The 26,958-nt window shown below is 41.6% G+C and overlaps 2 protein-coding genes across 2 annotated transcripts in view; one reads left to right on the top strand and one right to left on the bottom strand.

The window, feature by feature from the left end:
• The window catches only part of sart3 (spliceosome associated factor 3, U4/U6 recycling protein), a 31,306-nt gene extending 14,241 nt beyond the window's left edge, over positions 1 to 17,065 (top strand). The window contains exons 11-19 of the mRNA XM_028825337.2: positions 46 to 104; positions 2,133 to 2,242; positions 5,425 to 5,537; positions 6,731 to 6,807; positions 6,990 to 7,191; positions 8,332 to 8,780; positions 9,630 to 9,782; positions 13,425 to 13,612; positions 15,083 to 17,065. Of these exons, the coding sequence (XP_028681170.2) occupies positions 46 to 104; positions 2,133 to 2,242; positions 5,425 to 5,537; positions 6,731 to 6,807; positions 6,990 to 7,191; positions 8,332 to 8,780; positions 9,630 to 9,782; positions 13,425 to 13,612; positions 15,083 to 15,272 (1,541 nt within the window). The 3' untranslated portion in view covers positions 15,273 to 17,065. The remainder of the gene's footprint in view (positions 1 to 45; positions 105 to 2,132; positions 2,243 to 5,424; positions 5,538 to 6,730; positions 6,808 to 6,989; positions 7,192 to 8,331; positions 8,781 to 9,629; positions 9,783 to 13,424; positions 13,613 to 15,082) is intronic.
• Positions 17,066 to 18,806: 1,741 nt separating this feature from the next.
• Positions 18,807 to 24,532, bottom strand: ficd (FIC domain protein adenylyltransferase). Its single transcript, XM_028825338.2, has 3 exons — positions 24,337 to 24,532; positions 22,575 to 22,905; positions 18,807 to 21,439 (listed from the first exon to the last, which is right to left on the bottom strand). The coding sequence occupies exons 1-3, from the start codon at positions 24,367 to 24,369 to the stop codon at positions 20,349 to 20,351; spliced, it is 1,455 nt and encodes a 484-aa protein (XP_028681171.1). The 5' UTR covers positions 24,370 to 24,532; the 3' UTR covers positions 18,807 to 20,348.
• Positions 24,533 to 26,958: the final 2,426 nt, after the last annotated feature.

Genomic DNA, 26,958 nt, shown 5'->3' with positions numbered 1-26,958 from the left:
TCGCTTTTTACTGACTTCTCTCTCTTTTTGTGTCTGCTTCTGCAGGGTTCAGCGAAAGTGGGGATCCCTCCTGTACTATAATGCAGAACTGGGCAAGAATCGAGGTAGACGTTTACTCCTAATTACTTTAATGGTGTATCAATACTGTCACAATTAGACATTGGATGAAGGGTGTGCATCTGAAACTGGCATGAGGGTTGTTATCTGTCTTGTGTCAGTGCTCTTGTAGATGTGGTCCATTGTTAAGAAGAAGTAGAAGGTTCATTTGTCTAGTTTAGTATAGCTTCTGCAATATAAGGCCTTTTGATATTGAGTAGAAGAGCTCCTTTGTACATGTATAGAGTGCCTCCTGTTAATGCTGCAACACTGCTGACTCCTAACCTAGGATTCTGAAACCTGCAGTCCATCTCAGGGTTGTGGACAGCTAATGCAAATAAGATATAAAATAAACAGATGAATAAGAGGCAAAAACATAGCTGACTTTTCACTGCTGTTTTTACCCATGATTCTCTCTGTCATGGGATGATTGACCGTTGGGATTTTTTTTTTTTTTTTAACCAACCACATTGCTTGCTTTTCTGTCACAAGACTTAGAGTCTTTTGGTTTAAATGAATTTTCCATCCAAAAATTATATTAAAAGAAATTTATCCCAATTTTTCATGCAGAATGGAGATAAATTTTCTGATGGAATAAACATCTGTGGTGAACAGCACTGGACAACAGCAAACAATATCAAAAACATTTATGAAAATTTTTTGTATTAATTGTGAAACACAAGGAACATGTAAAGGGCACTCGGTCACATGCTCACAATGTGAAAGACTCATGTAATTTTTAACTAAAATATTGTTAAATAAACACATTCAAATGCAATTGAGCATGTCAGAGGTTTATGGTGCTATGATCAGCAAGTATTACTAGTCAAACATTAAACTGTGGATTCTTACATTAACAGAAAACAAGATTTGTTCAAAATATAACCTCAAATCTAAAGAAGTAACACACCTACATATGACAATTTTTACGTATTTTAGATTTGTAAAGCAAAACAAAATTTGAACTACATAATTAAAAAGTATATTTTAAATATTCTTGGCTTAAAAAAGGAAATGCCACCAGTGCCCTTTTTAAATTATGTAAAAGTAGGCCTAGAAACGTGAAGGGATTTTCCCAAAGTTCAGTCTTTGTCCTTCTTGTCAGTAAGTGTCACACAATGAATTATTAAACTTCAAGGTTCATGTTTATCCTCCGTGTATGTGTTAGCGGAAAATCAATTTATCTTATGGGTTTATCTGGTCATTATTGTCAAATGTACAGAGCACAGTAAAATTCAGACTTGCATGAACTCTCATCAGCATACAACATTTGAACTTGTTTAAGTTTTAAGATTAGCATGTCTGTCTTTCCTGCATTCATTTCGTAAGAGCCCATGTCACAACAACAACATTTATTTGTATAGCACGTTTTCATACAAATGATGTAGCTCAAAGTGCTTTACAAGATGAAGAAAGAAAAGAGAAAAAAATGTACAAATTAACATGCATAGTGTAAAGTAAGGTCCGATGGCCAGGGAGGACAGAAAAAAAAAAAAAAAAGACTCCAGAGGGTTGGAGAAAAAAAACAAACAAAATCTGCAGGGATTCCAAGGCCATGAGACCACCCAGCCCCCACTAGGCATTCTACTGAACATAAATGAAAAATCTTTTATCAAATCTATTCGAGAACTTTACCAAGTGACGCTTAACCAGGAATACTCTGTTCATGGTTGCACCTTGAGCATCTGTCCAGTCCTGCAGAGATTGGGGGATGCAGCGTTATGCTCCCGTCACCATTCTGTGTTTTGCACTGTTGCAGTCTGGGAGTTGGCACCACTTCTTCTGCTTGCTTATTGCCTTTTCCACTTCAGATCAAACACCCTGTATTTTCTCGTGAGATTTTTTTTTTTTTAAAAGAGGTAAATGTCCACTTTTCCTTAGACACAGGGTTGGACCAGTATTGAATGTTTGGTGGTTTAGTCATGATTGTTAAGAACACGAAAAATGTTTTTGAAATTTGATTTACTTGGCATGATATATTGAAGCAATCAAAAAAAAGCAATATTTTTCCCCCTTCCCCCTCTCTCACTTTCTAGGCGTCACACTGCAAAAACATCCAGAAAGCTAGAGAATTGTGGGATAGCATCATGACCAAAGGAAATGCAAAGTACGCCAACATGTGGCTGGAATATTACAACCTCGAGAGGTTAGCTCCATTGTTATCATTTACCTTTGCATATTTTGTGTAATATGCTTTTAAAGCTTTAGCAACAGAACAAAAGAATGCAAATGGTTTCCTTGACGTGGTTGCTAGATAAAGCCCACTGCTTTCATAGTTGAATGAAATCTTAAGGTTTGATTGTAGTATTCAGTAAGTTAAATTTTGGGTGTAGTATATAGTAGTAGGGTGTTGTACCGTGTCATCCATTATGAATGCAATGTGAAGTCAGGCAGAATGACACCTTTTTATTGGCTAATGGAACAGATTACAATTTGCAGGCTTTTGAGGCAACTCAGGACCGTTCTTCAGGCAGGTTGTACAGATAGTCCTGGGTCAGTTAAATCAGTCATTCTTTCTTGGTTACTTTGCTGTAAAATTTTAGACCTTTAATCAAGTGATGGCTTCATGTCTGCACTTCATTATCATGAAGGTGTTGTGTCCTCCCAATCACCCGAAAATAAAGCAAAAGTTAAGCACAAAGTGGCCTTTGGATTATCATTTTTAAGCACCTTATATAGTGCCTGTACACCCATGTGTGAGAATGCCCTTTTTTTATTTTTTGAATGTATTCATTAGATGGGAGTTTCAAATATTTATTTTTAAAGGATTAAAATGTGCCTCAAATGACTTTGACTAAAATCAGCCAATCAGGTTAATATGGTGTGGGAGACTTGTGTTGAAGTTGCTGCTTTCCATGTGTCTGATCTTGTACTCTTGGGTCCTATTGTGCCTCGTATGAATTAAGTCTGTGGATTGCTCCTGAAAAATAATATATCACATTTGCTGTGATTTCTGCTCCCCTCTGATTTAGTTGCTTGTCTCGACAATATGATTTATTCCAGTAGTTTTTTATATATATATATATATATATATATATAAATATGATGTTTAAAACGGTGCCTACGGGTCACTGCTTCTTGAGCATTGATCCACATCTGGAGATTGCATACATATTATAAAATGTCAAATCCATATAATTATGATTTTTGGGACAAAAATTGAGATTCTGCCATATTGAAAGAAGTCTGACTATGCTCCCCACCTAGTGTTGGTTACTTGTAGCTAACGTTGTGAATGCTGCAATTGCTGTTACTCTTTTGAGAGCGATCTTTGAGCTTAAGCTTTGCTTTTACTTACATGAAAAATCTTGTATTATATTTCTACTCACACATATCCATCCACACTCCTCCTCACACTAATTTAGAATCCCCATGCTCCTTAGGGAAAATCATTTCAGACATGGGCAATGTCTGGGTGTGAGATTTAAACACAGGCTGCATCTGTAGCACTAACAGCTGTGCTACCATGCTGGTCTGCCTAAGAGTGGCTGCTGCTTTATGCAGTGTTCACTTTACTAATAAGTGACATACAGTGTAGCTCTGCCTTTCACCCCAGTTCACTTTCGTCTGCAGTGCAGGGGCTCCACAGGGTAATGCTTGGTGCTGCAGTAGGTTTCAGGAGTGTTACCCTTAGGCTGCAAGTAGTTGTCCTTAGAAAAGTGACTGCCACAAACTTAATCAACTTTCTGTTTGTCTTCAGTTGAGTTGTTCCCATCAGACCTAAGCACTGCCACCTATAACTTCAACAGGTGACAATTACCATAAAGGGTCAAGGGAAGCTGTAACTAGACAAGTGAATGCACCCCTAGCTCAGTAAAACAGTGTTAAGAATTTATGATCAAATGGATTATTTCCTGTTCTTTTTATGTTGTCATAAACATAATTCAGAAACATAGAAGGCATGTGATCTTCTTGAAATGTTTGTTGTTTGTTTTGTAATTTTGCTAATTCAGATAAATAATGGTAGAGCTAATTTAGTTAAGTAAATTACATGGGTTAATATTAATATAACTGGTTATTAGTATTTTAAATGTCTAAATTATTTTATTTTGGTATATAATTCTCCAATAAAATTCTGTGATGTTGAAGGACAGTGAGGTGTAGTGGTTCAGGCTTTGGACTTCAGTCCCTGAAGTTGTGGGTTCAAATCTCACTACAAACATTGTGGACAAAACAGACTTAGAAACTGGGTGGAAGAGCTCTCTTTTAGAATGAAGTGCTTTTATCATTTTGCACTGTTCTGTCTTGCCTGAATATGGCACCACTTTCATGCTTGGGAAGACAACCTCTGTAAAGCCGATGTCACATTTTGCGACTGGGTATGTCTGATTTGCCAACCACAGTTGCTGATGACATTGCTGCACCATGTCGTTACACAACTTAAAATCACAGCCCGTGTCACATTTACTGACTGAGCACCGATCTTCCAGCACAGTCGTGTTTGCCCCTTTTTCTGATGGCCAGTAGCGTGCTGTAGCAAGTTCAGCAGCAATCTCTGGCCATTTATTTTTTTGTTCTGATTTAAGTACATAAAACACGAGACATCAGATAGACGAGCTTCTTTTTTGCTTGTGAAGTACAAAACACGTTTGTTTCCTTATTCCGCCTATACATTGTACTTCCAGTTGAATGCTTATTGGTCCTCACGTTGTGGAAGTAAATAGCTCACCCCTTCAGTCCAAAAAGAAACTTGAACCTGTTTGATTTCATCGTAGCCAGTGGCAGACTAGGTGGTCTCGGTTATTGGTTATGTCACATTAGACGATGGGCTTCACGGGAGCATTGCAACTGACTGGCTAAGGTTATGTAAATGAAAGCCATGACTGAGCATCACCAGAAAAGTCATCCAATGTGACATGGGCTTTAGCAGCACGCATAGCTTGGTGAGGTGGGCTCGCCAAGCACAGCAAATTCTTCTCAATGTGTTCCTAAACTAATGAATGATACGTATATTAATCTACTTTAAAATCATACTTAATATTGGTTTAGTTCTTTTTGTACCAGATGTTGACTTGTTTTCCTATGCATTTGGGTTGCCTGTGCCCTCCATAACTTCAGATCATCGAGGGCCGAGTGTTAATTACACATGTTACCCATCATGTCCAGGATTGTGTTTTCATTTCAGTCAAATCCTTGTTGCTTACACTGTTTATTATAATTCTTGTCCTCAACAGATGGTCTAAACGTATTAAAGTGGCCTTTATTGAGTACATGTTCAAAATTCTTTCTAAATATGTAGGCGCAAATACAGCATTGATCTCAAAGGCTAACATGAAACTCTGAGGGTCTTGAGGTTGGGGGACACTGATGAATTCCTCTTTGCCTCAGGTCTCACGGTGACGTGCAGCACTGCCGGAAGGCGTTGCATCGAGCTGTGCAATTTACCTCCGATTACCCAGAGCATGTTTGCGAGGTCTTGTTGGCTTTTGAGAGAGTAGAAGGTAAGATGTACATTTCTTGATTTTCGTATTTTAAATTTTGACTGTGATAATGATGATGCGACATCTCGATGTGGTGATGCTAGTAAAAAAGTTCTGATTTGTTCCCCTTCCTCCCAAATATTATTGGACACCACTAAAGTAGATACACAGTGGGCTGGAACAAGCAAGAACATTTTTAATCAGTTTTTTTAACTTTTACTGTACACAGTATACTGTACACAGTATATTCAGTATACAGTGGGACATATAAGTAATGCTGGGAAGATGAAAAGCTCTACAAGAGTATCCTGTTGATGAAACTGTGGCAAGAGCGGCCAGAAGTGGGTCTGAAAACTCCGTACCATGCAAGATCACTGCAATCACACTTCATTTGTAATTCACAAACAGACACACCGTGCTTATGAATTTTAATGTGTTCTGTACACAAGACATCACTGGGGAAGAAAATCAAATTATTATAAATCAAAGCAATGAATTGCCAGGCTTAATTGTTCTTCATTTGGCACATAAGCAGCATGGAAAGAAGGGCACTTGGGCAGCATCAGAAAATGTGCTGAATTGCCAGCTTCTCAGAATTCTGAGAGCAACTTAATGATTTTATTGCAGAGTAGCTTTATTTGTAGTTTGGTACTATTTTTATAAGACAACCATTGAAAACTTTTTTTCATTTATTACTATTTACCTCATTGCAAATATTCTAAAGTGCTGTTCATGGCATTTTCATGGACTCTTTATAGACAGGGGAACTGAATTTGTGCCTTTTTTTTCTAATTTAACTTTTTAGTTGCTCTTAGTCTACATAAATAGAATTTCACTGTAGATGTGACAATCATCCTATCAAGTAATGTGGCATCTTATGTAAACAATACAGGAGCCAAAAGCTGCTGATGCATCTAACAGAAGTCATCCTGTGTTTGGGATGCATGGCAGTGGCACAAGAATTGAGCAAGTTGTTTATGGCAGTCTCATCTTGTTGTAAAGCAGAGTTTACGTAATTGTGTAGGAGCTGAGCCTCCTGACATTTTGCAAGGTTGGACCTCAAAGGTTCAGTGAATTACAAAAAAGCCTCACTGTCCCAATCTGTTAAATCACACGTAGTGTTCCTTGTTCACAATTTTAAATTTTCAGAACTGAGACCTTGAATGGTTTATATTGTGCTAGCCTTTATGATAACAGCATTCCCTTTGTGTTAGGTACTCTGGAAGACTGGGATACAGCCATACAGAAAATGGAGGTCAAGCTCAACAGAGTTAATGAACAAAGAGCAAAGGTGACTGAAGTTTTTATTTACTTGGTCACTTGGTGGTTTTGTGTGTGTGGATGGTGCTTGAGTGTGGGAATCTGCAGAACAGGATCCTGTTGTCAAGGCAGGGATGACTCGTATGACTTGGGCTTGTGGGAGCAGGTGGTTGTTGTCCCACTGTAGGGATGACATTTTATTCTCCTTCCCAGGTGGCCGAGAAGGAAGCACAGTTTGCGAAACAAGAAGAAGAAAAAGCTGAACAAAGGAGGAAGGCTAAGGCTGACAAGAAAGCCCAGAAGAAGGCTCAGAAGAGCGGCCGGGCTGGCGAAAAACACAAAGCTGAGGAAGAGGAGGAGGAAGAAGATGAATGGGGGGTAGAAACAGATGTGCACTCTGGTGTAACATTTCAAGGTAATTTCAGGAGCTGTATTTAGTTGAAATGCATAGCTGAAGAACCTTTTCAAAACAGCACTCTAGATGCTATTCTGAGTTCTCTATTAAATAACATGAATTTCATTATTTTAATCCATTCTTGTTCATCATGGTGACATGTCAGACACGCCAAGTCCAAAATTAACTGTACTCTGTATATTACCATAACGCGACTATCACTAGCTACCGTACTGGTTAAACTCTGCTCTGCTGCCAGACACGTTACGTGACATTTCTTAAAGAAGACACAGGGGAACAACTAATGCTGAATTTCTGATATGAACAGGGTCCCCGTGTGCAGTGCACTGACCCTCATCTGTTTTTAGTGTTGCCATTGCCTCCTGCATTAATGATCACTACTGTGAGCGGATGTTTAAGTTTGGATCACATTAGCCCTTTAGAACAGTCCCGTGCTTGCAGGTCTTTGGCCAATGAGAGACTAGTATCGTCATTTTTTTTTTAGTTGTATTAAAAGGTTTGTTATTATAAATCGCAACTTCTAAACAAAGCTCTGACTTTTTAATCAACAGACTGAATGGCCCAATTATCTTCTGTAGTGAAGGTTCAGAGGGGTATGTGTTTGGTCCCTTGGCTTTCAAGTGGAAATAGATGTTCCCAAATAATGCCAAAGGACTCTTTCTGTTTTGAACATTTATTATTTTGGCAGCATAATGGTGCAGTGCTAGTAAGAAGACAAGAGTTCACCTCCCATGTTCTCCCTGTGTTTGCATGTATTTCCTTCTACAGTCCAGGTTAGATAAATTGGTGACCCTAAATTTGCCATAGTGCGTGTGTTTGCCATGCGATGGACTGGCGCCCCATACTAGCTGGGGTAGGACCCAGTCCCCCTGTGACCCTGGTCAGGATGTTTGCCATGCGATGGACTGGCGCCCCATACTAGCTGGGGTAGGACCCAGTCCCCCTGTGACCCTGGTCAGGATTCAGCAAGTTAGAAAATGACATGACATCTATTATTTTTTTAAAGTCTGACAGCAATAAGAGTAACTTAATATGACATAAAGAATTTCATACGCTACATTGTCTCTTTTTCATTGGCATACTGTTCACAGGCATTTTATGACTACGGAAGTTACAGTTAAACATGAATATCTTTTTCAGAACAACCCAGAAAGAAGCACAAAGGTGAGAAAGATCCCAGCGCCATGGAAGGAGCAGAAGATGCAGCCATGGAAACTGAGGTCGGGTTGCATGGGCGTAAGTCAGAGACTCCAGCTGCCCAGAAATCGAGAGCTGTGGCTGCGGCTGCCAAGCAGGTTCAACAAGTGGTCCATGACAGCCGCAAGGACAACGTGACAGTCTTTGTCAGCAACCTGTCCTTCAGCTTGGAGAATCTAGAAGAGAAGCTGAAGGAGATTTTCGAAGGCTGCGGTCCCGTGGAGCAGATCCGACCTATCTACAAGAGAGGGATGTTCCGCGGATACTGCTATGTGCAGTTTGAGAACCAGAACTCTGCAGCGGAGGCACTAAAGCTTGACCGCAAGGAGATTGAAGGGCGGCCCATGTTTGTTTCTCCTTCTGTAGATAAGAGCAAGAACCCAGACTTCAAGGTAATGTGAGAGGCTAGGCAACATACTGATATGTTTTAGGCATTTTCATTAAGAGTTTTTTTTTTTTTTTTTTTAATATAAAAACCTAACAAAAGTTGTCAGGCCTGTTTTTATTCAGATGTGTTATGTAATAGACATGCTTGATTTGACTCGTGCAGCCACATTACCTCTGACTTGTTAATTACCCTGGGCCCCCAGGTATAAGTCTAGTCTGCCACTTTCTGATGGAGATCTTTAGCTACACGTTCCACCGGAATGGAGAGAGAAATATCGAAGGGTTCCACTTCATGATTTGACCCGAGTATTTCTAAATGTGTACAGTCAGATTCCACCAATAGTTGTCCTATTTAAAGAGGTGTTTCTGACAGGGACTTTGGGAGAATGGCAGAGCAGTCAGACCAGAATTAATTGAGAGTAAACTATTCTCATCAAGACATGTCTTATAGGAAAGAGTTCTTCAAAACAAACCATTTAATGCTGTTACACTAAATACACTAAATGTGTTGATGGTTTCAGGGAACGTGTTTCAGGCATTAAGATCACTGATCGCCCTGTGACTGTTACAACACTTATCTTGATTAGGGCCATGCTGCCTTCTCTTAGAAACCTCAAAGAAAAATCAAAGCGGTTTAACTCATTCTTAAACTTGGTTTACATGTCATTCCTCCCCCATATCAAACATCAACAATTTGCAAACTTAATGTTTTGAGCATTTAAACCACTTACACACATAGTAAATGTAGAAGTAAATCTCGCTGTGAAATAGGAAATGTGTGATGCAAACCATTTTTTTTACTAGAGACCTTGGATGTAACTCCATTCCTGAGCGTGCTCCTCTGATCTCTGCAGGTATTTAAATACAGCACTTCCATGGAGAAGCATAAAATCTTCATTTCCGGCTTGCCGTTTTCATGCACTAAAGAGCAGCTCGAGGAGATGTGCAAGGAACATGGCATCATCAAAGACATCCGACTGGTCACTAACAGGTCCGGCAAGCCCAAGGTACGTAGTGTCTCTGGGATTGTATGGACACCAAAATTGGTATTTAAGCTGTTTTTAAATTATGGCCGACTAAAGTGGATATACTACTGAAGTGCCCTACAGGGTTGTATTTTTGATATGTTAAAATGTAAACTTGGACTCTCAAGCCCATAGTTTTTAAATTATGGGGTTGGCTCCTTTTGAGTCACGGTCTTGACTACCTATTGTATTCAACTGGAAAAGTTCACAAATGGTTTGTGAAGTGCCATAGGTAGTTAAAGTTGATGACATTGCTCCTCTATGACTGGTGATGGCAATTCTCCAAGGATGGTCGACAATGACTGGGTGTCGAAGATACTAAGAAAGGCAAGAAGAAAAAGTTTATAAGAAACACTGGTCCAGTCTATCAGGCTCATTTAGTTTTCCCAACATTTCTCATCCCTTTTATTCATAAGCTGTGTAACGTTTCGCTTCATGTACACAGCTGGGCTATTTGTCCAAGTTTCCCATGATTCTTTGTGTAAAGTTCTGTTTTAAGTGCCCTTCCAGTGATGATTTAGTATTCAAATGAATGTCCAGTTGATCCAGCTGAATTCAATCTTGAGGACCAGGATTAGTTTTTTTTTTTTTTTTATGCAGCAGTCTCTGCTTGAGATTAAAGAGGTGTAATTTATAGGAGCAGTGGTTGCCCTTTAGTTCCAGGCTGCTCTTCTCTGCACAATTGCTGTACATTTTTAGGAATTTGTGCCTTCTGCCTCAGCAACTGAAATGTGACATCACTGAAGAGTGAATTCAAATGGCACAATGCGGTGAACGACACATGTGGCTTTGTTATATGCTGTATCCAGCAAGGGCGTATGCAGCATGGGAATGCGTTATTTTACAATTACAGCCATGCTAAAGCCAATATATCCCTCCCCAGTAGCAAAAATTGAGATACTAAGACAAGGAAATATGGTGCAAAAAAGCAGGCTACATTTAGTTTCATCTTTAATGACTTTCACTCCCATATATACTGTGCATCCAAAATGTATTCACAGCGCATCACTTTTTCCACATTTTGTTATGTTACAGCCTTATTACAAAATGGATTAAATTCATTTTTTTCCTCAGAATTCTACACACAACACCCCATAATGACAACGTGAAAAAAGTTTACTTGAGGTTTTTGCAAATTTATTAAAAATAAAAAAAACTGAGAAATCCCATGTACATAAGTATTCACAGCCTTTGCTCAATACTTTGTCGATGCACCTTTGGCAGCAATTACAGCCTCAAGTCTTTTTGAATATGATGCCACAAGCTTGGCACACTTATCCTTGGTCAGTTCCTCTTTGCAGCACCTCTCAAGCTCCATCAGGTTGGATGGGAAGCATTGGTGCACAGCCATTTTAAGATCTCTCCAGAGATGTTCAATCGGACTCAAGTCTGGGCTCTGGCTGGGCCACTCAAGGACATTCACAGAGTTGTCCTGAAGCCACTCCTTTGATATCTTGGCTGTGTGCTTAGTGTCGTTGTCCTGCTGAAAGATGAACCGTCGCCCCAGTCTGAGGTCAAGAGCGCTCTGGAGCAGGTTTTCATCCAGGATGTCTCTGTACATTGCTGCAGTCATCTTTCCCTTTATCCTGAGTAGTCTCCCAGTCCCTGCCGCTGAAAAACATCCCCACAGCATGATGCTGACACCACCTGCTTCACTGTAGGGATGGTATTGGCCTGGTGATGAGCGGTGCCTGGTTTCCTCCAAACGTGACACCTGGCATTCACACCAAAGAGTTCAATCTTTGTCTCATCAGACCAGAGAATTTTCTTTCTCATGGTCTGAGAGTCCTTCAGGTGCCTTTTGGCAAACTCCAGGTGGGCTGCCATGTGCCTTTTACTAAGGAGTGGCTTCCATCTGGCCACTCTACCATACAGGCCTGATTGGTGGATTGCTGCAGAGATGGTTGTCCTTCTGGAAGGTTCTCCTCTCTCCACAGAGGACCTCTGGAGCTCTGACAGAGTGACCATCGGGTTTTTGGTCACCTCCCTGACTAAGGCCCTTCTCCCCTGATCACTCACTTTAGATGGCCGGCCAGCTCTAGGAAGAGTCTTGGTGGTTTCGAACTTCTTCCACTTACGGATGATGGAGGCCACTGTGCTCATTGGGACCTTCAAAGCAGCAGAAATGTTTCTGTAACCTTCCCCAGATTTGTGCCTCGAGACAATCCTGTCTTGGAGGTCTACAGACAATTCCTTTGACTTCATGCTTGGTTTGTGCTCTGACATGAACTGTCAACTGTGGGACCTTATATAGACAGGTGTGTGCCTTTCCAAATCATGTCCAGTCAACTGAATTTACCACAGGTGGACTCCAATTAAGTGGACTCGAATTAACATCTCAAGGATGATCAGGGGAAACAGGATGCAGCTGAGCTCAATTTTGAGCTTCATGGCAAAGGCTGTGAATACTTCTGTACATTTTTTTTTATTTTTAATAAATTTGCAAAAATCTCAAACTTTTTTTTTTTTACGTTGTCATTATGGGGTGTTGTGTGTAGAATTCTGAGGAAAAAAAATGAATTTAATCCATTTTGGAATAAGGCTGTAACATAACAAAATGTGGAAAAAGTGATGTGCTGTGAATACTTTCCGGATGCAATGTAAACCACTGAAAGAAGCCCATTGGATAAGTACAGCTGTGTTACAGTTCTTCAGTGGGGCCTTTGATGAGTTCACATACTCCTTCAGGGCAGGCAGAGGCACAAGGTGATGTGCATGATTAATACTATAATAATTTGTTGGTATTGTTCTACCAGCCACCATCTTTGGATCCTTTTGAAAGGTGCACAAAACAAAAGCTGAATGAATCTCTTTTTTTTTTTTTTATGTCAAGTGACTGAAATAGAACCAGCGTAGTCTGATTATTGAAAACCAGTAATGGCGTACTCCACGATAACGTGCAGGGAATCCACTTGACTTGAGCATTCCTAGTTCTCACCCTCTTTCTCTGTACATTTAGCATTTGTTTGCTCAGAGGTTGATGCGCTTGCTGCTTCCTGAGCAGCTCTTCTTCTTTCCTTCACCCTAGCTGCCCGCTTCTTCTGTTCTTTCCACGGCATCTTTTCGCATTAAAACTGATTTAAGTCAGTGTTTGCGTTGCAATTATTTAGTATGTTTTCCTTAATTTTTCACTAAAGTCCAATCTGCCTCGAGAATGATTTAAGATATGAAGAGGTAGAGGAAGTGACAGCAAAGGTGGTAGAGATAACGAACGCCGCTAGTATGCATGCACCACACGGCTGCCCTGCTTGTATTGATTCTACAATAAAATAATGAGGAATAACCTGGGCAGTCAATCATCATCTAGAAAGGGGATAGTAGACGTCACGTAGTATATGTTTACCAAATTTCAGGTCAACAGGTCAAACTGTTTACGAGCTACAGGTGATTTAAATTCCTGGACAGACAAATGGAGAGCCATGGTAGCGTATTATATAAGAAGATGGTTTGTAATTTTAGCCAAGAATCTGGAGATTGGTGCTGGTTTTGTTGTGGTAAAATGTCTCACTGTTTTCATGGATGTTCCTACTTGTTTGTTCATTTTGGTAATCCGAGTTTATTTTGACTTGAAACCAAAAACAAACAAACAAACAAAAAAAAAGAATTGCTATCTGTCCAATGCAGGGCCTGGCGTACGTGGAGTTTGAAAACGATTCTCAGGCTTCGGGTGCAGTTCTGAAAATGGACGGCATGGTGTTTCAGGATCACACCCTTAAAGTGGCAATCAGTAATCCACCACGGAGGAACCTGCCTGAACAGCCAGACACCAGCAAACCCCAAGGATCTCTGATTCCTCGACAAGTTTATGGCGCGTAAGTATATTTGGGTGTGAAGGAATTTCAAATGGTCCCTGTTGACAGCGTAGGCACCTTATGATGTGTGAGGAGGATGTAATTAAAGAACAAACGGGAACCTCAAACCGGCAAGGTGCAAGAGGTGATGAACTGCAAAAGACTGGCATGGTTATAATGAATGCTCTTCATGCTGATGCCAGCAGCAGGGATGTGCCTTGACCGCAAAGGTGTAAGGGATGGGTCAGCACCTACGCCATCTTGTTGGTTAGCTCTGATTCACTCGATTCGGTTCTGTGCAGCATTCAGCTTGAGCTGTTGTGACGTTACTGAAAGTGCTGCACTTGTGATAGTGTGACTTTCATGTTACCTGCACAATGGTGATGCACACGACAACTTACCAACTGGTGTTTCACTGCCATTTTTATGAATAAAAAGAAAAAAAAGATGTGATGTGCCTACTGAAAATGAGGGTTGATTTGGCCATTTCACTTTCCAGCACTGAACTTGTTCAAAGTAATGGGAAGTAAGAAAAATCATTTTAACCCACTTATGTTCATAGAGGCAAACTTGGCTGCACTCCTTTTACAATTTTCAGTCGATTTAACTTGCATGTATTTGTGAAAGATGTGTAGAGAAGTGTAAACTCCAAAGGGACATCGCCAACCTAGCAGCTAAACGTAGGATTCTCAAACTTAAGAGGTAGAGATGATAACCTTTCTGCCACCATGCTATGCAGCCTGATTAACCTCCCCTTGCAGAAGACTCCCAGGAGAAACTCTTGATTGGCTGTGACCTGATAAGACCACCAGTGTTTTTTTTAGTGTTCTGAAAGCCTGTCTCATTATTAGTCCAGTGCGTGGAGGGCCTCATATCTGAAGTGACAATTATTACAGTTTAGAAGTGCTTACCCATACCCAGGCTATTAATATTCTCTACTCCTTCTGCTGCCTTTATGGTTTTCCAGCATTTGTTAATCAAATGCACCAATCCACCCTTCAATGGTGGACAAGAGGCCCCATTCTGTTTTACTTTATTCTGATAGGTCTTTGGAGGTGCCATGAGATTTCCACAGCTCACTGCAGTTACATTGAGCTCATCCTGAACAGAGGGATCTTGGGAGTTTCTGGCTGCCCCTCACCTGCAGTGTTTTTCCTCAGTGAGGTCTGCTGATTTCCCTGCTACCGTGTCTTCAGAAAGTATTCAGACCCCATCACTTTCTTCATGTTTTGTTATGTTGCAGCTTTGTGCTAAACTAATTTAAATTCACATACCCCCCCCCCACCCATAAAACAATACTCGCTACCCCAGAGTGAAATGACAAATCAAGCAAAATGACACCTTTTATTGGTTAACTAAACTAGTTTGCCAATAAAAGGTGTAATTTTGCTTGACTTCTTATTTCATCCATAATGGCTAACACAGTACAACATCCTACTGCTACTCCAGAGGTTCTCATCCAATGTTATCCGTTTGTTTTCTCCTTAACAGAAGAGGAAAAGGCCGCACACAGCTGTCTCTGCTCCCGTGGTCGCTGCATCGGCAGAGTGTTCTGGAAACCAAGGCAGAGAATGGCACTGTGCAGGGACAACTGGAAAAGAGTGGGCTGGAGCCGCTGGAAGCTCCAGCACTCAAGCCAATGTCCAATGCAGACTTTTCCAGAATGTTATTGAAAAAGTAGCATTTGGGGGGGGGCTTGGGAAGGGGGTTTGTTATTATGGGGTTGGGGGTGGTGCTTATGCTGACTGGAACAAGGAGGAGGAAGAAATCTGCCTTTAATGGAAGCCATTTTGTGTCCTTAAAAAGAAAAATTGTATGCTCTGTAAATATGTTTCAATTCCTATAGCCAGCTGTATAAAGTGAGCCTTAATGGTCGAGTGGGTGGGCACAGAGAGAAGGGGCAAACATCTGGGATGTGGGATGGCTGATTTTTTTTATGTCGTTGGTCGGGGGCATTGGTTTGTTAACTATTTCATTGGTAGGAGTTCTGGACATTTCGGTTGTTCAAATATTCTTATCGGAGGTTTTTAAACATTTGTCACTTTCAGAAATGTCTGAATGAAAATGAAGCAATTCTGTTAAATGGGGGAGGGTCAGGGTGAGTAGAGTCAACCCACCTGGATGTGGGAGAGGTTTGGGTCATTCAGGCTTTACCCTCATTTTAGTTTTACCAGGTTCAAAGTTAGGAATAGCGTGTGTATAAGAAATGAATATATAATAATGTATGTATACACACTCGATATATGCGTCCACCTGTCTCACAAGTTCTTGCTCCTGCATGGCCACAAACGCTGTGTTTGGATGTTGTCTTCTAGCTCCCATTGCCAAGATCACACACTGTATATACATTATGAGAGCTAGGGAGTGGGCGCTGCCATATGGCGCTCAAGGCTCTTTTGTGCCCCATAGTGGCAGTGGTTAACTTCCACTAGGCCAGCTGATCACGTCTTCTTTCTTAGTAGAACTCTACAGACGCTGGACCCATGAGGTGCTTTGTCGCCATAGCCATAGGACTTTTCCAGTATTGCATTGAATGTTGTGCTTTCTTCCTGTCCTTATCTGAACCTTGGCCATCATACGATGTGTGAGGTCAGTTATTCTTTTCCTCAGATATGCACTATAGTTAAGCCTCATACATTGAAAAATGTTTGAAAGCATAAAATGTTTCAACACTGCTGTGCTGCATAAAGAAATCTCTTTCCATTCTCCAGCGCTCTTGGGTTTGTCCATTCCACTGTCCGTATGACGTGAAGAGCCGCTTGGCGCTCAGGTCCGCCAGATAAACACTAACGGCGATCCGTTTTCAGCTCTGAGGATGGGCTTGTCTGAACTCCACGTGATGACCGAGGAGGTTGTCGGCGCCCCCTCTATGCGGTCAGGTGTGTTTGCACTTGGCACCTATTGGGGGGTAGGCTGCTGCTGACAACCATGAGATCTCTCATATTGAGGGGCTTTTATTTGAACTCTTTTATCTCGTGTCCCTGCTCCAGGTTTACAATCTTAAATATTGCACCAGTAGGAGTCTCATCAAGGGTCCATTTAGGTTTTTGTATGTTCAAACCTAGCATGGATGCCATTTTTCTTTTGGAATTAAGCCGTTGTGTTAGAGGTGGTCTTTTCTGAGGTTCACAGTTAAGCCATACCATTTCTTTTTGATTGTTTTACGAGTTTGTGTTTTACAGAGCGGTTTGATGTTCACATCACATGTGATAGTAGATTTTATATGGTTTTTTTGTATGTTTCTAAATGACTCAAATTTAAAAACAAGCTAGCAGTTTTTTTTTTCTTCTCACCGCAGTGGCCTCTAATAGAAAATGGAAAAAAAAAAGTTACTATGCTTTGTCTGTTCCTGATGTCTCGTAAAACGTTGTTGAAATTGTACTCTTTTTGTATACACATGTTGCTCTGTTTTATTGTGTTCACTCAATTAGGAGATGTACTGGAAGCTGTAATTACACGACTCTTTTAAAGAAATGTTCTCGGGGCAGTGTATTTTATTTTTTTTTGTTTAATCTACAGTTAAATGATTCCAGAGCCTTTTCATCACCAGTTATTAAAACTTGCAGAAACCCTTTATGTTGGCTGTCCTCTGTACAAAACTGCAGAAATATTGACCTGTTGGTTTTCTAAACGTTCTTAATCAGTTACAGTTACTCAATGTTTTTGCATTATGTCTCAATTCCTAAAAATCCACACCCACGTCTTGTAAGTCAACGACACACCATTGTTTTAGTCCAACTCGATGTTTGCCACTTAAGCCTGTTTCCCTGGTCTCTGGCACTTGTAGGATCCTGCCACATCACCCATTCTGCAGGGTGCAACCTTTGTAAGAGCAGACTGTTGTTATGGTGGTCATAATGGGCACAAGCCCATTTCAAAATATTCTTCCTCATGAGTGGCCTCAGAAGTGAATCTGATGCTAGACAGAAGTCACTGCTGCTCTTTTCCTGCCATCTCTCACCCTCTCTGAACAGTTTACTGTAAGAAAGACACAAACCCTGGAAACTTCAGAGGTTACCACCACCCAAAGTTTTTGCTTCACAAGTGCATATCATGTCATAAGCTTCTTAATAAAAGCAAGATCAAGGGTCACACGCCAGTGATTTCCAAGTAATCTCAAGATGGACGCAACCCTTAACATTTGCACATCTGTCTGTCCGTCTGTATCGATAGACATTTATATAGTCTAAACAGAAACACACACCGTAAAAGGGGTACTCCACCCAAAAATAGCTGTTATTTGCCGTGTTAGTTGCAGTGGTGACCATTTTCATGGAGAAACTGCAATGGACGTTCATAACAGCGCTGGACAGTGGGAGACATTGTGAAAATTGTCTATGGAAGGGAAAAAAAAAATCTTTCATAACTTGTGTCCCATAATCCACACGTCTGAGATCCCATTGTCAGGTCAAAATGTGTGCATCGTTTGCTAATAAGTTAACACTTACCTCCTGAAAACCCTGCCCTGAAATGCAACACCTACAATAACATGTCTGAGTTGAAAATCTGCCTCTCCCCCTTAATTCACTGGTTAAGGTTCTTGTCTTCGGTTCAAACGCAGAGCATTGTGGGAATGGCATCTTTCCTGTTGGCATTCAGTGCAGGGTTTTCAGGAGGTATCTTTGCATTTTATCAAATGATGCACTGATTTTGACCAAACAAGTGGATATCTGACATATGGATGAGGTAACACGAGTTACGACAGATTTTTCTTTTATTCCCCCCTGGGATATTTTTCACACAGTTTGCCACAGTCCAGCACTGGCCACTTGTGACTTTCTCCACAAAATCATGTCATGAAAAATATTTGCTACCACTCCAACCTCTGTAGGGTAACATAAAATAATAAAAAAGGTATAACCTGTGGGTGGATTATTGTTTTAAGACAAATTGCACTCTTATTAAAAAAATAAAATAATTACAATTGATAATACCCTTAAATTAAAAGCACCTACTCACCATGCCCTCCGCCATCAGCGTCCGGTTTGTGTCCAGCTCTGTAAATGAATGATTCTGCATTGGGCCTGTGGGCTCGTTTATAACAAGTTCTTGACCCTTTTATTCAATTGTGTTTAACATCTTAAAACTGATCAAAGCTAAATTCCCATTTTGAATGGATGCCTTTGGCACGTGGAGACACTCTCAGTTAACACAAGCGGTTCACCTTTAAAGATGCTGGCAGGCAAGCTGAAACGCACACATCACTTCATTCTGCTTCTAGCAAAATAGTTTTATTTAGAGAAAATAAATAAGTACTTTTAATTTAGTTGGTTCACAAAATATTGAACAGTTTCTCAACAAAGTGCATTTTAGAGTCAAAGCAGCTAATGGAAGATGTTTCCAAATGGTTAACAAGAAGAGCTGAAAAAGTTCTCTTCATCAACAGCGGTACAAGGGGGCTAGAGGTAGGGGGTGTTTGGGGGGAGAGACACTTCAAGTCAAAAAACGGAAAAACAAAACTTCATCATCCAAACAGAATCCAAAATGATTTCCACTGACTGCCATCTTTACAACGGAAGAGGAGAACCAAACTGAAAGAGCAGAAAGAAATCCCACTGGGCAAATGCTAGAAAAAAAAATCTAATTTTGGACTTTTTGGCAAGAAAAAAAGAAAAGAAACTTTACCCTAAAACCATGAATTGTGTACTCCGGGTGAGAGGTGGGAAGCTGCAGTAAGCAGCTGCCCAATGTTTTAAAACGCTCAACTGTCCCTTACAGTTGTGAGGATCCACTGCACATTTTATATGAACATTAGGCTACTTAATTGACCAATCAGAGTGCTCATCTCAGGAGCAGAAGTGGGGGGTCTCCTTAAATTTGACAAATTTTTTATATATTCCACCAAATCTTAATTATATATACACAATCAAGCATATATAATATAATAAAATCTGCATTCCATAATACTAAGTTATGTCTTGCATGATGCAGTTCCACTCATGAGGGTCTAACGGCAGCACAGTTGCTCCACTAGTGTATTTTAGCTGGCATTCTCAATCGACCAAAGGCACCCTGTGCTCCCGTAGCTCCCTTGGCACCGTGGACTGTGCAAGGTGTCATTTGTGTGGCAAAGTAAAGTATTATTAAGCTGCCCATGGATAACAAGCCCCACCGCAGCTCCTTTTTGTATTGTAATGGGGTGACGTTTATGAACAAGCAGCAGAAGTGTCTTTCTGAGCTGCCTACTGCTGTTTTTATGGGATGTATAAAGAAATAAACTCGAGAATGGGCAGTACAAATGTTCAGGCAAGACCTTAAGGGGACTTAAGTGTATGAAAATCTGGTCAAGCACAGGCCTCGGTGTTGGCGTAACTGTGTACAAGAAAAGTATGAAGACAGTGAGCTGCCCTTTGCTTTTTGCTACTTTGTATCTTTTGATTATGTTTTTTATTTTTCAAGTGGTGGAGTTGATTTTTCCGAGTGGGCTTGTCCCTTTGAAACTTTGAAAGCTCTAACAGCAGGCCTTCAAGTTTCACTAAATTTGTTTAACAATTTCAGTTGATAAGTTGTTGTCCTAAATTTTTTTTTTCTTCAATTAAACAAGACAATGTACACCAGATATTGCACCATTGGTAGAACTCTGAGCTCACCTTTAAAACTGAAGGTGCTGCCTCCTCTTTTTTTCACATTCAGGTCAGGCTGAGCTGTCGTATACTCGTCCTCGCCAACTTTGTACCCACTACAACAACCCCCACCCTGGGGATGAGAGTACCTCACTTCAAAGTGCACAGAGAGGCTGACTGGAGCTCCCGCTATTTTAAACACTTGTGTCAGATCTCATGGGAATAGTCTGCTTGCACTCGGAACTAGGCTTGTGGCTGGCATCTGGTAAGCCCACCGAATACTCGGTGGTCGCAATGAGTAACGTGTCGAGGGTCATCTCTGTGCATTTGGCAATAAAACGAATGAATGGCCGCACATCGCCCTCATTGGCCAGGTCAAGCGTGTTGTAATATTCAGCTCGCTGCTCCTTTCTAATGGTGATGGGTGGATAACCGGCCTGCATGAGGATCAGGTTCATCAACAGGCGTGAGGTGCGTCCGTTACCGTCCACAAAAGGGTGGATGTACACAAGCTTATAATGGGCCAGAGCGGCAAATTCAACTGGATGGAGGTTCATAGCCTCGTCAGAGTTGAGCCACTGCACAAACTCATCAAGATGGCGGTTCAGGTCCCGTGGATGAGGAGGAATGTGGTGGCCCACAAACACCTGGTTGGTCCTTACACTGCCAGCTTCCACAGGATCCACATAACCAAGAACACGGCGATGAATCTCCAAGATGTCCGTAATGCTCACAGACCCAATCCTTGATAAAAGGGTGGTGTTCATGTACTTCATGGCTGCATCCACACCTATGACCTCATTCTGCTCCAGCAAGCTCTTCCCTGGTACAGCGTACCGTGTCTCTATTATGTGCCGGATTTCAGACAATGTCAGTGTGTTGCCTTCAATTGCCACAGTGTGGTAGATATGGTGGTAGTATGTCTCCTCCATTACCCTCCTCAAGGCGGAATTGCCTTTGGGGATTGACATCAGCTTCCGGACTTTGCTGTCGATGATGCTGAAGTGTCGCTGGTCGATCTCTTCCACGAGTGGCTGTGTACGGTCACGGTTGACGAGCGCCTTCTCGTTGCAGGGCGAAATAGCCAAAGCCTTGGAGTACAAATGGTCAGCCTGGATGACATCTTTCTCCTCTTCGAGGATGGCACCCAGCTCAGTCAGTGCATCCACAGAGTCGGGGTCCATGTTCAGGGCGTGCAATAGGAGCTTGTGTGCCTTCTCTCGTTTCCCATGCCGCTTCATTTCCACAGCCTGATGGACAGCTGCCCTGGCCTCTAACTGAACATCTGAAAAGGGAGAATAAAAAACACTAAGACCTGTACAGTATGTACTAAAAGTAGTTTGGCCTACAGGCACCACCTTCTAGCTCCTGTAACTTGTCACACCTCCTCACTGCTTGGATATTCCAAGAAAATTCACTGTGCCCCCTTCCTCTCCACCCGTGCTGTGTGATAAGGCCACCGAGCCAAACTTCACTGAGACAATCTGACATGAGATGCATGGCTAAGAGAAACAAATAAAGGCATTTAGTTCTCAAAGCCCACCACTGATTTCCCGTTCCAATGGCCAATCAGTTTGTTAGGTGCTGCTACTATAATAGTATGGATATTCCTAAAAGTTCAGCTGCTATTCTACTTGACCCCACCATGACAGGGCTACGTAGCAGGGCATTCTCATTGTGTCTCCTTTGATCTCCCCCACATACCCAAAGATGTACATGTTAGATTATTTGGTTACTCTGAACTGACTCCGTGTGTGATTAGGGCTTGCTATGGACTGGCTAAGACCCTGCCCAAGGTGGGCTTCTGCCTTGTTTCTAGTGGTACCGGGATAGGTCCCAACCCTCCATGACTCTTAACTAGACTTAAGTGTCTTTAACAGTGTACATGCACTGGAGTGGGTACGCCCAGTGCCATATGGGTCCAATCCTATAAGACCTTCTCATCTTCTGAGACTGCTTTTTCTGGTAAGGGTGGTGGCAGCCCAGACTTCTCTGTCCCCTGCTACAGATTCCAGCTCTTCCTGGGAATTCCCAGGGTAAGGCCCAAGCCAGCCAAGACAGATCATCCTTCCAGCATGTCCTGGTCTCTGCCCAGTGGAAATGTCCGGAGCAGCATTATTACGACATGACCAAACCACCTCAACTGACTCCTCTCCATCTCAATGAGCTTCCCCCCCATCACCAAGTATAAGCCCAGCCACCCTGTAAAGAAACATCATGTCTGCCTCTTGTGCTGATTACCTCATTCTTTAAGTCATTACCCACAGCTCAGGACCATAGGTAAGGACAAGGGTGTATTAAACCGAGAGTTTTGTCTTTGGACTCCACTTACACTTCACCACCATGGACCAGTACACTTACTTGGATTTAGTGGGTTTGAGGACATGTGAGCATTGTAGTGTTCAACCGCCTGTGCTTACCTGAGCTACGCCTGGCCTTAAGTGGCAGCAACTCAAAATCCGTGTGAGGAACACTGAGGCTGGTGGAGTGGAGCGAGGAGTGGAAGGTGTTGCCCCAAAGCTGGCATCTGAGCAGGGCCAACCCACGCAGCGTTGACCTGCACTGCTCTTCCACCCCCACCATTGGTAAGAGGAGAGCAAGAAGGGAGCCCAGAAGAAGGCTGAGAAATGGTGTCCAGCTGCTGAGGACACCGCTGCATCGGAAAATCAAGGCTGCCATCGAGTGAGTCTGTGAAGCCTCCCCAGGACCACATCTGGCATTTTTGGGGTGAGCTTTAGTCTTGAGCAGTGCCTGAAATTAGAAGGAAAAAAAGGAGACAAAAATGAGTACACAAGATGTTTTGTGCAATTAAGTAAAGAAAAAATAATTGAAAAAATATGTAAATTGATCTTAATGAACATGGATATAAATTACAGGACTTTATTCAAACAATATAGGAAATGAAAACAGGAAAGGGAAAAAAATATTTTACTTATTGGAAACAAATTGGATATTCATTTACATTCTTGCCTAAAGTGCTGATTTTAACACCCCCAATATTCCAGCTGAGTGTCACACAGCAGAGCTGCTCCTGGCAGTACTGGGCACGGTGCCAGGCACACAAATAGTCACACACACTCAGGAGTCAGTCTGGAACTGCCAGCTGGGCTGGGGATGTGGAACAGATGAATGCACAGCTAAAGAATCAAAGAGTTTGTTTCATCCACTCAATAACGAGTGTGAATGAAATAAGACTTAATGTGCGGGTTACCTCGTAAGGAAGGCTGCCAAAGTAATCGAGTGAATTCAGTTTAATTGTCCCAAGAGGGAAACTTGGTGAGTTATCAGGATTTACAGAGAGACCACAACGTAACATTAAAAACACATCAATGAGGAACACAGCCATCAAAAATAAACTTAGTACAAATAAATACAATACAGCAGTAAGCACTTATGGTGAAATTTAGATAAAACATATTACACATAAAAATTAAACCAACATTAAGACATGACTGATGATTGATGCAAATGCTAACTGTTTAACCTATGATTTAAGCCTGTGGATGTTCATTAAAGTTGAACTTATTTAGAAGATTAATAGTTGGAATGAAGAAGGTTTTGAATCGGTTGCTTCTTTAGCTTCAGAACCCGTGACTTGCGGGCAACAACTGAAAAAGAGAATGTACTGTAGTGGGTGAGTCCAGTCTCTGCTTTACATAATATTTGCTTGTTAAACTTTGACTGTTCAGAACTTATGTTTTTTTTTTCTTCTTCATTTTACAATTTGATTCTATTTTTGTGGCTGACATTACGATTTCCAGAGCAGGCCAACAGAACACAAGTAAACACCGACTCAATACAAGATTTATATAAAAGTGTCTTAAAGGCAGGGCTCGCATCGAAAAGATTCGGCCCCTTTAAAAAGAGGATTTCTGTTTACTAGTTGAAATTCCTTAGACATTAAGAAAATCAAAATAACAGGGGAATACAAGACCCTGACATGTGAGAGACCCGAAAGGAGACGTCCCCGTGTGCCACGGGCGGAATGCCCCAGACCGGACACGCCACCGAGTATCCATTCACTGTAAACGGTGTAGCGGTAATTAATGCCTGTGCTGTCTCTGTTGAGCGGAGTCTGTCAAACGGGGCTGAATTTGAAATGTGTCGGCAAGATTACAACACGCATACACAACACACATTGCCATATCGAGTCCTGGCGAACACTCGGCACTCCGCTCTTACCTTGGTCACTTTGACTGAATGACTGTGTTTCATTGACAAGCTTCCTGATCTCAGTGACGACTTTCATGCTAATCCATCGTCATCTTCTTAAACACGGTGTAAATTCAGAGCCCTTCCGAATTCAGCCGGGGCTGCGTCTGGCCACACATCCGGAATTACTTGATGTTCGTCATGTCATTGGTTCAATTTTTCTCAGCCCCATTTTGCCATTGGTGCAAACTTTAAGGGTGGTGACTATTTTCCGCGACGGACGAGAGAGCGTCGGGCAAGTAATCCATTGTGATTGGCTCTCGCTGAAGACGGGCGCTATAGGCATCTACTTGGAATCTCCCGTGCCGATTCGTCGAGACGGCTCAGACCCACGAGCCCCGCCCTACGCTGTTTACAAATTGGATGACATAGGAGAAAGGGAGATTCTTTGAAATGTGACTGCAGGACGAGTGCTGTCATTTAAACCAACGTCACAAGAGGCGTGACGGGCGGGTTGTGGTGATGTCACGAGGCAGCAATATCTACTTGGCATTATCTACTTGAACGAATTAGCGGTCGGTTTCTTCTACTTAATGACGCAGCACTGATAAGAAGGGTGGGTGTGGAAGCTGGGGCTTTAGAATAGCAAAGCTACTAATAAGACACCGAAGGTAAAAAATAGCCCTTAAAGTAAAAAGGCTCCCCTGTGCACCGTAACAAGGATTTATTACGTTTTTCTCTCGTTTGTTTCAAGCCGCTTTTTAGTTTAAATACATTGAAAACCTGAAATGTAAAAAACCTGCAAAAGTGAAAGTGACGTGAAAGTGAATAACGCCGAATATCCCAAACATAAACTGCCTGCCGTTTTAACATGTTATTGTCTTTAGATTCGGGCTTGTTTGCGTGATAGGAATAACTGTTTGGTCTAAATGGGTCCTGTGTGGCCTTTCTATGTGGGCTGCAGTGATATAGCAATCTCCCCTTCAATAAAGGGTCTATCTGTCACATGGTGCCTTTCATATCCATCTATCATATCCCGCCTCTAATGGCTTATTTGTCTATCATATAGTGCATTTAAATCGATAGATAGATAGATAGATAGATAGATAGATAGATAGATAGATAGATAGATATTTTATGAATCCCAAGGGGTAATTCACATACTCCAGCAGCAGCATACTGATAAAAATACAGAAAAAACTGATAAATCTGTCTATTATATAGTATATCTTTAGTTTTTTGTGCATTTTAATTGTGTATATTACGTTTTTCGTGTGTTTCCTGCATATTTGAACAAAGATTAAAATATCATGCCTTTCATATCCATCTATTATATATTGCCCTTCATTCATATCTATCATATTGTGCATTTCATATCTATTATCTATTGCCTTATATCTGTCATGTAGTGTCTTTCATATTTTTGTATCATACAGTGCCTTTTCATATTAATTATACAGTCCCTTTCATATGTATCTGACAGAGATGGGATTAGATTCATACCTAGTGGCATGGATCGTGGACTATCTTAAAGACAGACCTCAGTATGTGCGTCTCGGGAACTGCAGGTCTGACATTGTGGTCAGCAACACAGGAGCGCCACAAGGGACTGTACTTTCTCCGGTCCTGTTCAGCCTATATACATCGGCCTTCCAATACAACTCGGAGTCCTGCCACGTGCAAAAGTTCGCTGATGACACTGCTATCGTGGGCTGCATCAGGAATGGGCTGGAGGATGAGTATAGGGACCTAATCAATGACTTTGTTAAATGGTGCGACTCAAACCACCTACAACTGAACACCAGCAAAACCAAGGAGCTGGTGGTGGATTTTAGGAGGCCCAGACCCCTCATGGACCCCGTGATCATCAAAGGTGACTGTGTGCAGATGGTGCAGACTTACAAATATCTGGGAGTGCAGCTGGATGATAAATTAGACTGGACTGCCAATACTGATGCGCTGTGCAAGAAAGGACAGAGCCGACTATACTTCCTTAGAAGGCTGGCGTCCTTCAACATCTGCAATAAGATGCTGCAGATGTTCTATCAGACAGTTGTGGCGAGCGCCCTCTTCTATGCAGTGGTGTGCTGGGCAGGCAGCATTAAGAGGAAAGACGCCTCACGCCTGGACAAACTGGTGAGGAAGGCAGGCTCTATTGTTGGCATGGAGCTGGACAGTTTAACATCTGTGGCAGAGCGAAGGGCGCTGAGCAGACTCCTATCAATTATGGAGAATCCACTGAATCCACTAAATAGTATCATCTCCAGACAGAAGAGCAGCTTCAGCGACAGACTGCTGTCACTGTCCTGCTCCACTGACAGATTGAGGAGATCGTTCCTCCCCCAAACTATGCGACTCTTCAATTCCACCCGGGGGTGTAAACGTTAACATTTAACATTATACAAAGTTACTGTCTGTTTTTCAACTGCATTATTATCATTCTTTAATTTAATATTATTTATTGTATCATTATGCTGCTGCTGGAGAATGTGAATTTCCCATTGGGATTAATAAAGTATCTATCTATCTATCTATCTATCTATCTATCTATCTATCTATCTATCTATCTATCTATCTATCTATGTTGTGCCTTTTCTATCTATCCATTTATCCATCTATCTGCCTTTTCTATCTATCCATTTATCCATCTAT

This window comes from Erpetoichthys calabaricus, chromosome 18 (assembly GCF_900747795.2).
Source record: "Erpetoichthys calabaricus chromosome 18, fErpCal1.3, whole genome shotgun sequence".
In the NCBI taxonomy this organism is placed as follows: domain Eukaryota; kingdom Metazoa; phylum Chordata; class Cladistia; order Polypteriformes; family Polypteridae; genus Erpetoichthys; species Erpetoichthys calabaricus.
The sequence above is the reverse complement of the archived record's forward strand: the minus strand, read 5'-3'. Positions and strand labels throughout refer to the sequence as shown.

Excerpts from the sequence above, each read along its gene's own strand:
- ficd (XM_028825338.2), bottom strand. The coding sequence starts at position 24,369 with ATGAAACACAGTCATTCAGTCAAAGTGACCAAG. Across the intron at positions 22,906-24,336 it reads ATTCAGTCAAAGTGACCAAG|GCACTGCTCAAGACTAAAGC; the intron begins GTAAGAGCGGAG and ends TTCTAATTTCAG. Across the intron at positions 21,440-22,574 it reads TAAGGCCAGGCGTAGCTCAG|ATGTTCAGTTAGAGGCCAGG; the intron begins GTAAGCACAGGC and ends CTCCCTTTTCAG.